We start from the raw sequence: 13,087 nt of genomic DNA on the forward strand, positions 1-13,087 counted from the left end.
AGATAAAATGTGTATGTTGATTGTGTTGTCTTTTGTGTTCTGGACTGAAAAAAGACATTTGACTCTGAGAATTGCTTAAAAAAAAGGTATTGTGAAGGATTTGATGTGAAATGTTGATGTAATATAAGGATTTGATGTCCCCTGAAATGTTGATGTATAAAAATATGGATATAAGGATGTAAAATATCCTCTAGAATGCAGCGCCCCCATTTAGCATGAAGAAGTCAGACAGGTTGGCGATGCCCAAATTCCCTAAAAGTGGGGCCCCTTAAATGGTTCTGGATCGACAAGCCTGCTTTCCAGTCCCGCTCCAATCCATCCACCAGTTTGGACCCAAAGCGAATGTAGCTGGGGCAGAGCTTTGCTGGGCAGCTGTGGTGAAAGGCATGTTTCCTTAGCCCAGTTGGTGCCCAGTCTGGGGGGCACCATGGCGGTGCCGGGAGTATCAGCAAATGTGGTAACAAATGCTGCAGCTGAGACAAGCTGGAGCCGCACAGATCCAGCTGGGCAACCCATCTGCATGCAGCATAAGGAGAAGGCAGCAGCTGGGCAAGTGGAAGGTGGTGGTGCTTCCAGGCTCTGCATGCCCAAGAGTCAGCTGCACGAGTGGCAGGGTTTCCCGAAGAACCTGTGAAGTAGCTATGGAAGGTCTGTGAGCCTGCCTGCTGCCCCAGCCAGCTGTTTGATGATGCACTCATGAGGACACAGGCGTCACAAATTTGATTTGGTATGTTGTTTTTAAAAGGGAACAAGAAGATATAAAGTTGAGGAAAGTGAAGAAGGAGATCCAGGATCTGATAAAGGATGAAGTAGACAGGGAGTGGATGTGATCAAAATAAACCTGTATGAAATCCTCTATGAATTAATAAAACATATTAAAGTGAATTAATGTCTATAGTTAAAAGATCAGATATACAGTAAGATGTTTTCTTATGAAGAAAGTTCAGACTGTTCTTTGTTTTATATGCCTATAATTTGTGGTGTTATTTATACTATAAGAGTGTGAATGTCTCAATAGGGATATTTTGTTTATGTTTGGGCAAATACAGCTTGCCAGAAGATCGAAGTCCAGAGTTAAGCCACTAGAGGCCATGGAGTTTGATTACAGAACTCGGGAGGCATAGGTAGAGCGATCTCTGTTAGTTCAAGGCCGTCCTGGGTTACACAAGTTTGAATCTGTCTAAGAGAAACAAAGTTCACACGAAGGTGGCCACCACTTGGGATCACACACCTTTAATCCCAGCACTAGTGAGGTAGGACAGAAGTGATATGTCTGGGTAGAGTGAGGAATCTAAAGCAGGAGCAAGGAACACTGCAGTCTGAGGTTTATTGGGGACACCTGTCATCTGAGAATCAACCCTGTGGTCAAGGATGAAGTCTGAGGAGAGAGTCTAAGGACAGTATCACCCCTTTGGTCTGAGAATCGGTAGCAGCAAAAGAATTCTCTAGTAGCTGGTTGCTCTGCTTCTCTGATCTTTAACATTAACTCCCATGTCTGACTCTGGGTTTTAATTATTAAAACAATTAGAATCCATGCTACATCTCTCAACTGTAAATAGTAATATATGATGAGGTATCTGATTTAGACTTTTAGCTTTATGCTATTTCTAGATATTAACAAAAGTTTGGAAGAGGCTCAGCTGGTGCAATCCTTATAGACTTGTGGGAGTTTCTCTTGCATCGGGCTTCTACCCAAATCTGTAAAGTCCCCCTTTCTAGTTATCTCAGTAGTCTCCCTCTCTACCCACCCCCAACCCTATCCCACAAGTTCCCATGCCCACTTGACCCCCATGTCCACCCAGGAGATATCTACTATTTTTTCTTCTCAAGGAGATTCATATATTTCCCACTCTTGGGCGCTCCTTTCTATATAGCCTTTCTTGGGCTTTGGATTATAGCAAGATTATCATTTACTTCACAGTAAATATCTACCATGAATGAGTACATACCATGTTTGTATCTCTAAGTCTGGGATACCTCAATCAGAATGATTTTTTCTTCCATCCGTTTGCCTTCAAATTTCCAGGTGTCATTGTTTTTGACAGCCAAGTTTCCATGTGCAAAAGTATCACTTTTATTCATGCATTCTTCAATTGAGGGACACGTAGGTTGTTTTCAGTTTCTGACTATTACAATAAAGCTATTCTGAACATAGCTGAGCAAGTGCCCTTGTGGTATGAATGAGTATCCTTTGGGTATATGGCCAAGAGTGATACAGCTGGGCCTTGAGTTAGACTTATTTCAAATTTTCTGAGAAGCTGTAACATTGATTTCCTCACCCTCCCCTTTTTTCTCTCTCCTACCCAAAACACATTCATTTTCTGTTTTGAGGGCTGTTGCTTTCTCCTCTCCCTACAGTGCTCTGCCTTCTAACATTTAAGCTTCCATAAATAAAGAATAGTTTTATTAAATATGAACATTAAAATGAAGTAACAAAATCAACCTTTAGAACAATGTTAATTTCTTTTTCCTGCTGTGGGAACTAATGGTGAAAAGTCATTGTAAGTTACAGAGAACTAATCCTTTCTGAAAATTACATTTATTTATTTGTGAGTATATATGTCATGGAACAGCTGTGGAGGCCAGAGGACAACTTGATGGAATTGGTTTTCTTCTTCCACAATGTGGGTCCTAGGAATTGACCTCAGGTATCCACGCATGGCTGCAAGCATCTGTACCTGCTGATCCGTAGTTTATTTCTTAATAATTATACAATTTCACCACACACACATTGTGCATCTGTGTATGCATGTATAGTAGTTTTTACATAAAAACAATATAACAGCTAGGAAGTGACCTGAGAGAGAATGATTTTGAATAGGTATTTATAGATGGTAAGCTAATTCTCCAGTCTATCGAAGAAAAACAACAGAAAGCCAAAAGCAGTATGAATGTGTGTGCTGTGGCAGGTCACAAAACAAACGTATTTGCTAATAGGCATGGATCAGAAGCTATAAAATCAAAGTAGAAAAGAAAATGATTCAGTTAATGCATTAGAGCAGTGTTCTCAACCTTCAGATTGCAAAACCTTTGGGGGTTGAATGACCCTTTCACAAGGGATGCCTAAGACCATCAGAAAACTCAGATATAAATTTTATGATTCATAACAGTAGCAAAATTACAGTTAGAAAGTAGCTACAAAAATAATTTTATGGTTAGGGTTCACCACAACATAAAGAACTGTATTAAAGGGTCACAGAACTAGGAAGTTTGAGAATCACTGTGTTAGAGGCATCCTGAGAATGTGAGACCTGTGACAGAGTTGGAGCAGGAGACGGTGACCTTCTGCATGACAAGGAAGTAACGTTAAGTGCATGAGCAATGTGAGGGTAGAGACACGTGTGTGCACTTCAGGATGTACCCCTGCTTTCTAGAAACACGGGTCCACCTAATGACAATTTATTACTGCTCTCTGTTCACTCAGCTCTTTCTCCATCTACAAGGATGGTACCCTCAAAACTCTTCAGCTTCATAGAGGGACATAATTCCACTGGTTCCAAGTACAGGGCATGGGAACTTGAGCAAGCCTGGCAACCACTCTCTGCATGGTGAAGTTGGCTCTATCCACATGTGAATACATGGGGAAGCCAAGATCATTTAGAGTCTGAATCTGGTGAGAGGCAACATGGTAAATGAGACCCTGGTTCCGGTACTGAGGCAAGGTGCCTCCCATTCTCAATTCTCCAGTGTGGTCCATCAGGTCCCAGGATACAGGAATCCCCTCAGGCCCCATAATACAGAAGCTGGGGAAGGTGTGGATACAGCGCTCAATGAACTTCTGACTTTTCTCATTGCCACCAAAATGCCAGATGCTATTCACCAACGCAGCATGTGTAACATCCAGGGAGGTGAATTTGAACTCTTGATTACTGTTGGGAACAAGAGGAAAGAGCAGCCATTAGACACATAGGTTATGAATAATTGTATTTATTTTCCCCTAAATTGTCCCAAGAGGTAGACAGTAGAATCACTATGACTGTGTGCTCTGTAGCAAGACTGCCTGAGCCCCTGTCATCACTGTGTGCATTATGTGTTGGTTAATTGTTCTTCACCTTTTGTGTTTCCCCATCTAGTGAGAAGGGCTAATAAGAAACTTGCACTATAGACTATCGCATTAGGGTGATGGGGGCTCAGATTCAGTGCCTAACAGCTAGTACAAATGCTCCAGGAAACATTTGCCATTTTTTTGCCCATGCCTGAGCTAGGGAGTTCAAATATGATCTTTCAGTTTGGGAGCTTAAATATGATCAGTCTTATTTTATGTAAAAGGAAACAGTTTTGTGAACAAGCAAACTTCCCAAAATAAATGTAGCAAGCAGAAAAGCCAAAGTTCAGAATCATAGAATTTGATATCTTGCAGACCTAAGGCATTGTGTTGAAAGAAAAGATAAAGTCAAGTGCATAGATTCGCAGCTATGTGGAATGAAGATAGCCCACATTACTGAGTCTGATGCCTGAAGACACCTGCAATGGTGTGGGAGGCTCAGGAGTCATTTTGGAATGAGTTCTGTAGGTGGAGCTAGACACTCTTTTTCAACTCTGGTCCACTCATCCATGTGCTAAGCAAACTATTCCACCACAAGAGTCTACTTTCTGTCAAGAGATTGGACTAATTTTAGGTAGGACAAAAGTTCCCAATAGCTTTTGGGTGGGAATTTCCCAGGTTGCCATGTAGTATACAGGAGAACATGGTGCTTCCAAGGAGAAAAATTCCATAAAGGGCTTTAGAATTGAGCATCTTCAAGTCATATAATCACTGCTGGCTTCTGGTTCTCCTCAGCACTGTGTTAAATATACATGGGGACAGTGTAAAATGTGTTCAAAATATTTTTAATAGGACTCAGTTGTTGCATGAAGAGAATTAACTGAACTCGTATTGGTTTAAAACCCACTGTGTGGCAGCTCCTGATGATCCTAACTCTTGCAGGGTTTTCATTATTGGTATAGGATGAATCAAATATCAAATCTGTAGAATAAATTAACTGTTTTAAATACTCATCAGTGCTATGAGTAAAATAAATGTGAATCCTGTGCAGTGGTGACTTTTAATGAAGTGAATACCCGGGACTCTGATGAAGTAACTTGTGAGCTGATCTGGATAACAAAGTAAGTCGTTATTGTAAAGACTGATCTGCATAGGACAGAAGTTTTAGACAGAGAAGAGCCAATCTTGGAGACCTGAGCTCGTGAAGGTCAAGTAGATATTGCAGTAAAGCTATGGCATAGCATCATTACCTTCTGCATTTAGCTCCAACACTAGAAACAATAACTCATTCACATAATGCTTCATGTTATCTAACCAATATTACAGTGTTAATTGACTTTCTGAGAGAGAAGGAAAGAACATGAGAGTGAGCTAGTGAGTAAGCAAAAGAGAGAGATAAGAGAATTTAAATGAGGGTCCCTTTCCTCTAAATTTAACCAAAATAATTAACATGAAGCAAACTGATGTGAACCAATATGTCAAATTCTAATGTGTTTATTCCTTTTTATTTTCTGTGGAAAATAACACTGAAATGACAAAAGTTTGCTTGTGTTATTTTAGCTTACCTCAGGCTATAAAATTAAACTTTAGTTTATAAAATCAACTCTTTAGAATACATCCATGAGAACACTAGTATGAAAGAGTAACTCAGCCTCTGACTTTAGACTCATGTCTATAATACAGGTTATGTTTTAAAAATAAACTTGTAGTACTTTTTAAAATGGCTGGAAATATTGTAGGTACGAAACAATATAAGGCCTGAGAAGTAGATGAAAATCTCTGCTCAGAGGGCTGTAAATTCCAGAAAGATTTGAAAGCATGTCAGAAAGCCTTGAAATCTTGTTAGCAGGAGAGAGACGTGATCCTTATTTAAATTTTATTGTGATTAGAAAGCTACTCTGCAGAATATGGTTGGATAGGTACCAGGGCAAAAGCTAGCAGAGGTACTCAGGGCATGGCTAGCTAAACAGCAACCTACATTCAGCTGTATAGGCAAGTAAGATTTTTAATTGCATGCATATATATGTATCTGTATATATATGTATGTTACATGTTCATGTATGAAAATAAGAATACTAATTTTGGAAGTTGGTTATATTTCTCTTCATATAGGCCCAGGGGTTGAATTCAGGTTATCAGGCTTGTTAGCAAGCACCTTTACCTGCTGAGACATCTTGCTAGTCCTTTATGCAGATAATCTTGCTTAGAAAAAAGATCTGTGAATATCAAGTCTAAAACATCAAAATGAGCTCATCTCAGTTATTCTGTTAATCCCAAATCTATTGGTAAGTGTCCTCACAACAAACAAAAGAGGAAAAGACACAGAGGATAAAGAAGGTCATGTGAAAGTGAGTTTAGTGAGTGGAACACTGCAGCATAAAGCCAAGGTACTCCTGGAATGGCAATGTGTGTTAGAAAAGACCATAAGGAATTCTATTCTGTGGATTCCTGTAACATGAAGGGCCTGCTTGTTTGTGTTTCTGTCTTGCCCGGCCCCCCAGGTGTTTAGTCCCAGAGAAAAATCACATTGAGATCTCTATAAGTTATAATGCTGATTGGCCCATTAGGTCAGGCTTCTTACTGGCTAATTCTCACATCTTGATTAACCCATTTTTCTGATCTATTTTAGCCATGTGGCACAGTACATTTTTCAGCTGGGACAGATCATATCCTGTTGCTTTTGTGATCTGGGCAGGAATGGGGGAATCAACTTCCTCCTCCCCAGAATTCTCCTGCTCTCCTTGTATCATTTCCACTTCCTGTCTGGTTTTCCCGCCTACACCTTCTGCCTGGCCAATCAGCATTTTATTTAAAACATGATTGACAGAATACAGACAATTATCCCGCACCAGATTCCAATGCAGCACAGCCTTGCTCAGATCTTGATTTTTACCTTCTAGACTCCAAAACAATGATGGATCACATGTGCTTTGATTTTAACCCTATCCTTTAAGGTGGCCTTCTAACGATCACTTCAGAAATCTAACACAGGACACATGTCAGTAGTAAGACAGTGATTGTTGCAGAACAGCTTTGAAACACTTACATGGGCTTGAACTTGTCACTGCTGCGTACTAAGTTATTCGTGTCCACCAAGGAAGGAGCCAGTTTCTTTGCTGTTTCAAGTATCATATAGAGAAAGCACTGTGTATGCTTCACCTTGCCCAAGTTAATGGCTCCAAGTGTTTTTATCACTTTGTCCAGGCTTGACTGTGAACCTTGATGGGGAAACAGGTTAGTAAATGATATACCACTATTCATCTTAACATAAAAATAAAAAAAAATCAAAGGGAATATGGCATAGAATCATCAAGTTTTGTGTTAAATCATGACCAGCTTCATATAATAAAGGTTATATCCCTCCCCTTTTAAAATTTAAGTTTTGTATAGTATCACAAACACTAACTACTTAAGACTACAGTTATATTCAGGAGTTATGAAAGTAGGGAGAAACATGGTGCCATGGAATCTCCCAGGAAAACACAAGGATGACCCCAGCTAAGACCCCTAGCAAGAGTGGAACTGATGCCTGAACTAGCTTTCCCCTGTAATCAGACTGGTGACTTCCCTAATGTTCATCATAGAGACCTCATCTAGTAACTGGTGGAAACAGATGCAGCGGTCCACAACCAAGCACTGTGCCAAACTCGAATAGTCCAGCTAGAGAAGAAGGAAGGATTATATGCGCAAGGAGCTTCAAGATCATGATGAGAAACCCACGGAGACAACCGACCTGAGCTTGTGGGAGCTCAGGACTCTGAGAAGGCAGCTAGACAGCCTGCACTGAACTGACCTCGGTGTTCTGCATCTGGGTGAGAGCTGTGTAGCTTTGTCTGTTTGTGGGCCCCTAATAGTGGGACTAGGACCTGTCCCTGATGCATGAGCTGGCTCTTTGGAACCTATTCTCTATGATGAGATGCTTTCCCCAGCCGTGATGCAGTGGGGAGGAGCTTGGTTCTGCCACAACTTGATATGCGATGCTTTGTTGACTCCCATGGGAGGACCTACCCCTTTTGAATGAAGACTAAGAAAAAGTGGATTGTTGGTGTTGTAGAAGGAAGATAGGGACGGGAATGAGAAGAGAGGAGGAAGGGGAAACTGTGGTTGGTATGTAAAATTTTAATGAAGAGTACAGTTATAGGTCCCAAACAAGATGAGTTAGAAGTATGGTAACTGAAATTGAAGGGACATTTCTATGTACTCAATCCATTAAATTGTCACTATAAGGTTCTTAGTACCTATTTATTGCACTAATAGGACTCCTTTAACCCTTAATTATCTTGGTTCGGTCATAATACTTTATTGGGTTCATGGGAAGAGTGTGATTTAGTAAACTTGGTTCAAAGAGCACACCGAAGTTGACTTTCACTTTCTGTTCCTGATCCTGTGACATTTGCATGTCACTCAATCCCCTTCCAATCCAATAACAGCATTATTATGAAATACCAGACTTGGGATCAAGGTGAGCTATTTCTATGTGCGTATCATTACCCTCCAGGCAATTGAACCCATATGTGTGAATCCAGGTGAGACTAGCAGAGCTGCCTAATGATCCAAATTTCCTTCCCATGCAATTGTAAGCTAAAATAATTTTTGTTTTGAACTGATATTGACAATTTGAAATTCTATATAACTAGATAGGATATTTCTGAGAAGTTCTTATTAAATTTCTCATTCAGTCCTTAAGGAGACTATGTTTAGAATAGTCTTATAATATATTTTTCTCACAAATCTTTGGTCTTCAAAACAGAAATTACTCAGTCGTTCCCACATAGCTAACAACTGGTTCAATCAGAATTCAATCTTAGATCATACTTCTTTAGAAGGCATAGTCCTATTTACTAAAATATTCCTTTGAAAATGTGACAATATAATAAAACAGATGGAATGTGAGGTTACATTGACCCCATGCCTATGTTCTTTAGTAAAACATGGGCATGCTAAAGAAGATATCTTAAGTTCTAAGGCAGTAAGAAACTACATCAAAATTTCCTTTGTACACTTCACACCCCACATCTCTTGAGAGTTCCTCTTGAAGGATGGTTAATGCTGAGCCTAGAAACAGATAACAGCATGCTAAATGTCTATAGCTTGCAAAAATGTGTGTGGAATAGAAGGTATTGTTCAAAAGGAACAGTGACTTCTACCATGTGTTCACAGGAGATAACAACAGCCACATGTACCCTGGTTCTCTTACTTTGAATCTGTAGATGTTGTTTCCAGTTAATGACTTCTGATGAGCTGAGGAACTTCTGACAATTCTCGGGATCCTTAGAGTAGATTAGGTAAGTGTTGGTGTAGTGGTCAAGATCATCTTGCATGTCCTGTTTTCAACAAGAATAAACCAAAGTGTTTATGGATGGGTTTGTGTTAGATTATATTGGTTCAGTATTCAGCTACATTGTGAGATATTAAAATACTAAAAGTAATGGCTCCTGTGGATTTATGTTGTAATTATTTACAGTGCAAATACAAGAGAAAAAAGCCTTGACTCAATTCAAAGTAAAATCACCCTGAAATATATTACCCAAACTCAAGGGAAACTAAAGTGCTATAAAATTCATTTAGAAGAATCAAAATATCAAATTAAAAGAAAAACATTTTGCTAAAAGAATACTCCTTGCTCTGGGCTATGAATACTCTGCTATTAAAGTCTATACTGAAAACAGAATCAGAATGTGCACCTATAAATAGGGAGTCAATTCTAAAGCTAGTAAGCTAGGTAGTCCTTCAAAAAGATATTATTTTTAAGTAAATGACAACCTCATAAAGGTAGTAAAGAAGCATATATATATACATATATGTGTGTACACACACATATATACATATATGTGTATGTATGCATACATACATACATACATACATGGAACATGTCTGCAAACCCAAAATTGGACTACTTAAATATCAAAGAACATATCACAGAAATATTACTTCTACTAATGTATAATCTGAATGCTTTTACTCCTCTAATTTTCATGAATATTAACTAAAATGTTGTATACTGCATAAAGATACTATAGATCAAAGTACTGATTTTCTTGTTCTGCCTTATTAAATATTTAAGTCATCTTCAACATCCATACTGGCAATTTTTTCCACCTGGTATTGAAAATAAACTGTAATTCTCTTCCTGTAAAATCAACAACCTAAACCACTCTTTTTTCTATCTTCTTTTATTGACTTTGCTGTAGATAACTGATATAGAAAGCAGAGCAGCATCTCAATGGGAAGCTGATATTACAATGATAATTCATGATGGAGTGAGAATGAGCTGGATTATTTTAAGTCCAGTTATATTTTTATTTTCATTTTATGTGGCTTATATTTTTTTTATTTTTCCATTGAAATCTGCTTTACCCTAAAATCATAGTTGACAACGGAACTAAGAACAAACTTGTTACAATATACAAACCTAGCTTAGGTGATGCCCTTTTCTCTAAAGACTTCCTTCTTTTATTGCATGAATATAAATGTTTTGCTTACATGTGTGTATGTGACTGATGCCTGTTGAGATCAGAAGAGGGTGTCGGATTCCATATAACTGGAATTCCTAGCAGTTGGCAGCCACCACATGGGTGCCTGGATCCAAACACTAGTCCTCTGTACGAACAGTCGGTTCTCTTAACTACTGAGTGATCTCTCCAGTCCTCGGGAAATGTTGTCTTGACATTTATAACAAAGGATAAGGCCATTTTTTGTGTATCAACATTATCTTATGTTCATAATACTTTCCATCAGTTGCCTTTAAATTCTACAAAAGACGTAAGAAATAATGAAGCGATAAAGTGTGCTCGCAGTTCAAATCAGCCACTGCTGATGGAGGAACTATGCTGCCAAGTAAACAAAAGCGTGGATAAAAATGAAAGTGTACCATCTGTACATTTAGTTACCATTCTCCATGGCTTGTTACTATGCCTTTGTGTATTTCTCATCTTGAATGTTTTATAACATTCTGTAATTTTTGTGGACTTTTGTGTATTATCCTTCAGGCAGGGTGTTGATTGACATCAATACAATTCATGTCTATTTTTCATGATGGGATTAGTCAGTAGCATCAACCATCCAGCCAGACTCATTCTAGGAATGCAACACATGTGGAGATACAGGCATATTTACTCTATATTACAACTTACCTCCTCCTGGGGTCGAATAACAACAGTATTAAAATCAGGCCACGTGTCCACTAGAGCCTTGAGCTTGAATGGGTTTCCCTGATTCATGTGGAAGACAGTCCCATAAACCTAAGTATTACAAGCCAGCAGAAATGTCATCATATTACAAAGAGATAGGAAGCTGCAGCATATTTGACTAGAACAATGATTATTCCTATGAAAATATGATTTTTTTGGAAAGATGTAATACATGAATTTTTCAAATGGTTCCTAATGTCCAGTTGCTTATTCTAACAACAGTGTCTTTAAACATAGAGATCAAATATAAAAGTGATGTGATTTACTAATAAACTCATTAACTCTCTTGCTGTAGAATCTAATAAAAGTTTTTTATGTAAACCAGATTTATTTCTTTTCATGTGCAGACAAATTTCATGAATGATGAGACATTTCAGAAATGGTTTCCATTCATTGCCAGCCTTTCTCTTACTATGTTTTTAACCATTTTGTGATTGCTGTTTAATATTCATACTATGTCATTTTTAGATCTGCATCATCTGGCTGTTGATATGTGTGGATCATGATTTCTCATCTAAGTTAAGATTCAGCCAAGGTTAGTGATACATGTCTGCTATCTCAGATAACGAGGAGGCTGAGGCACTAAGATTGAAAATTCATGGAGTTCCTGGTATAATCAACAACCCAAATGCCCCTCGACTGAAGAATGCATAAAGAAAATGTGGTAATTTACACAGGAGTACTACACAGCATAAAAAATAACGACATCTTGAAATTTACAGGAAAATTAATGGAGCTAGAAAACATTTTTTTTTGAGAGAGGTAACCCAGACATAAAAAGAGAATTATCATATGTACTCACTCATAGATAGATTTGAAACATAAATCAAAGAAAATCAGCCTACACACCACAATCCCAGAGGACTCAGACAACAATGAGGACACTAAGAGAAACTTACATAGATCTAATCTACATGGGAAGTAGAAAGAGACAAGATCTCCTGAGTAAATTGGGAGCATGGGGACCATGAAGATGGGTTGAAGTGGGGAGGGGAAAGGCAGGGAAGGGAGCATAGAAAAATATAGAGTTCAATAATAATCAATAAATGAAAATCCTGTCAGTAGCAAAAAAAAAATCTTCCCCTGCTAGAGCCCTTTTTTAGGCTCTTTTTTTTTAGTTTGTGTCACTTTTTTTTTTGGGGGACACAACTAAAGGAAATTTAAATAAGATCAGAATCCTTTTACTTAGTATCATTCAATATGATTTCAACTAAATAGTGATTTGTCATTTAAGAATCAGGAAAATTATTTATTCTCCACTGGCAATTAAACCTAGGACCTTGCACAGGTTAGGCAAACACTGTTGTTGATGTATATCTTCAACATTCTTTCAAGTTTTTATTTTGTGACTGGGTCTCACAAAAACAGTGATTATCCTTTGAGAGTAAACAGTGACATTTGTTTTAGGCTATGGGGAGCAGCACTTTGCCTTTTTAATGTTGTGCAGGTGACAGGGTTGAGACTTCTTTCTGCTCTGGTAGCATAAGCATAGGTGAGAGGAGTGTCATGGTGCCAGTGCGCAGTGAGTCTTGACTCTCTCCCTCCTCTGCCTTACCATGGTGTAATCCTCAGTCTCTATGAAAACATTCTACTCTCACCTTTAAGGTCTCAGGCAGATGCTTCCTCAGGGAGTTCTCCAGAACCTGGAGCATCTGAGAACCCTGTAAGTAGAACATCTCTCCCGATACCTAAGGTGAAAAGATTAGCGACAACAGCAAGTCAGGAGTGGGAAGATCTTTATAGTGTGTCCAGACTACCTCTAAAGATCAGGAGTCACAGACATATAAACATCGGGAATTCATTTCTCACAGGGTTGGAAAATCCGTAATTAAGACATTGGCATGTCTCTTGTCTTGTAGAACTCTATTTTCTGTCAGATACACCCTCTAGCTGTGCCTTCTTGGGATGGAAA

The 13,087-nt window shown here is 38.6% G+C and overlaps 1 protein-coding gene across 1 annotated transcript; it reads right to left on the bottom strand.

Moving 5' to 3' along the window:
* Positions 1 to 2,520: 2,520 nt before the first annotated feature.
* Positions 2,521 to 12,861, bottom strand: LOC125397995 (glycine N-acyltransferase-like protein Keg1). The gene is made up of 5 exons (XM_087908078.1): positions 12,774 to 12,861; positions 11,119 to 11,226; positions 9,183 to 9,309; positions 7,032 to 7,203; positions 2,521 to 3,869 (listed from the first exon to the last, which is right to left on the bottom strand). The coding sequence occupies exons 1-5, from the start codon at positions 12,849 to 12,851 to the stop codon at positions 3,470 to 3,472; spliced, it is 885 nt and encodes a 294-aa protein (XP_087764204.1). The 5' UTR covers positions 12,852 to 12,861; the 3' UTR covers positions 2,521 to 3,469.
* Between the last annotated feature and the right edge of the window lie 226 nt (positions 12,862 to 13,087).

The sequence above is a fragment of the Myodes glareolus genome, chromosome 7 (genome assembly GCF_982192425.1).
Source record: "Myodes glareolus chromosome 7, mMyoGla1.1, whole genome shotgun sequence".
Classification (NCBI taxonomy): Eukaryota; Metazoa; Chordata; class Mammalia; order Rodentia; family Cricetidae; genus Myodes; species Myodes glareolus.

Excerpts from the sequence above, each read along its gene's own strand:
- LOC125397995 (XM_087908078.1), bottom strand. The coding sequence starts at position 12,851 with ATGTTCTACTTACAGGGTTCTCAGATGCTCCAGGTTCTGGAGAACTCC. Across the intron at positions 9,310-11,118 it reads TTATTCGACCCCAGGAGGAG|GACATGCAAGATGATCTTGA; the intron begins GTAAGTTGTAAT and ends TGTTGAAAACAG. Across the intron at positions 3,870-7,031 it reads AGTGACAAGTTCAAGCCCAT|TAATCAAGAGTTCAAATTCA; the intron begins GTAAGTGTTTCA and ends TGTTCCCAACAG.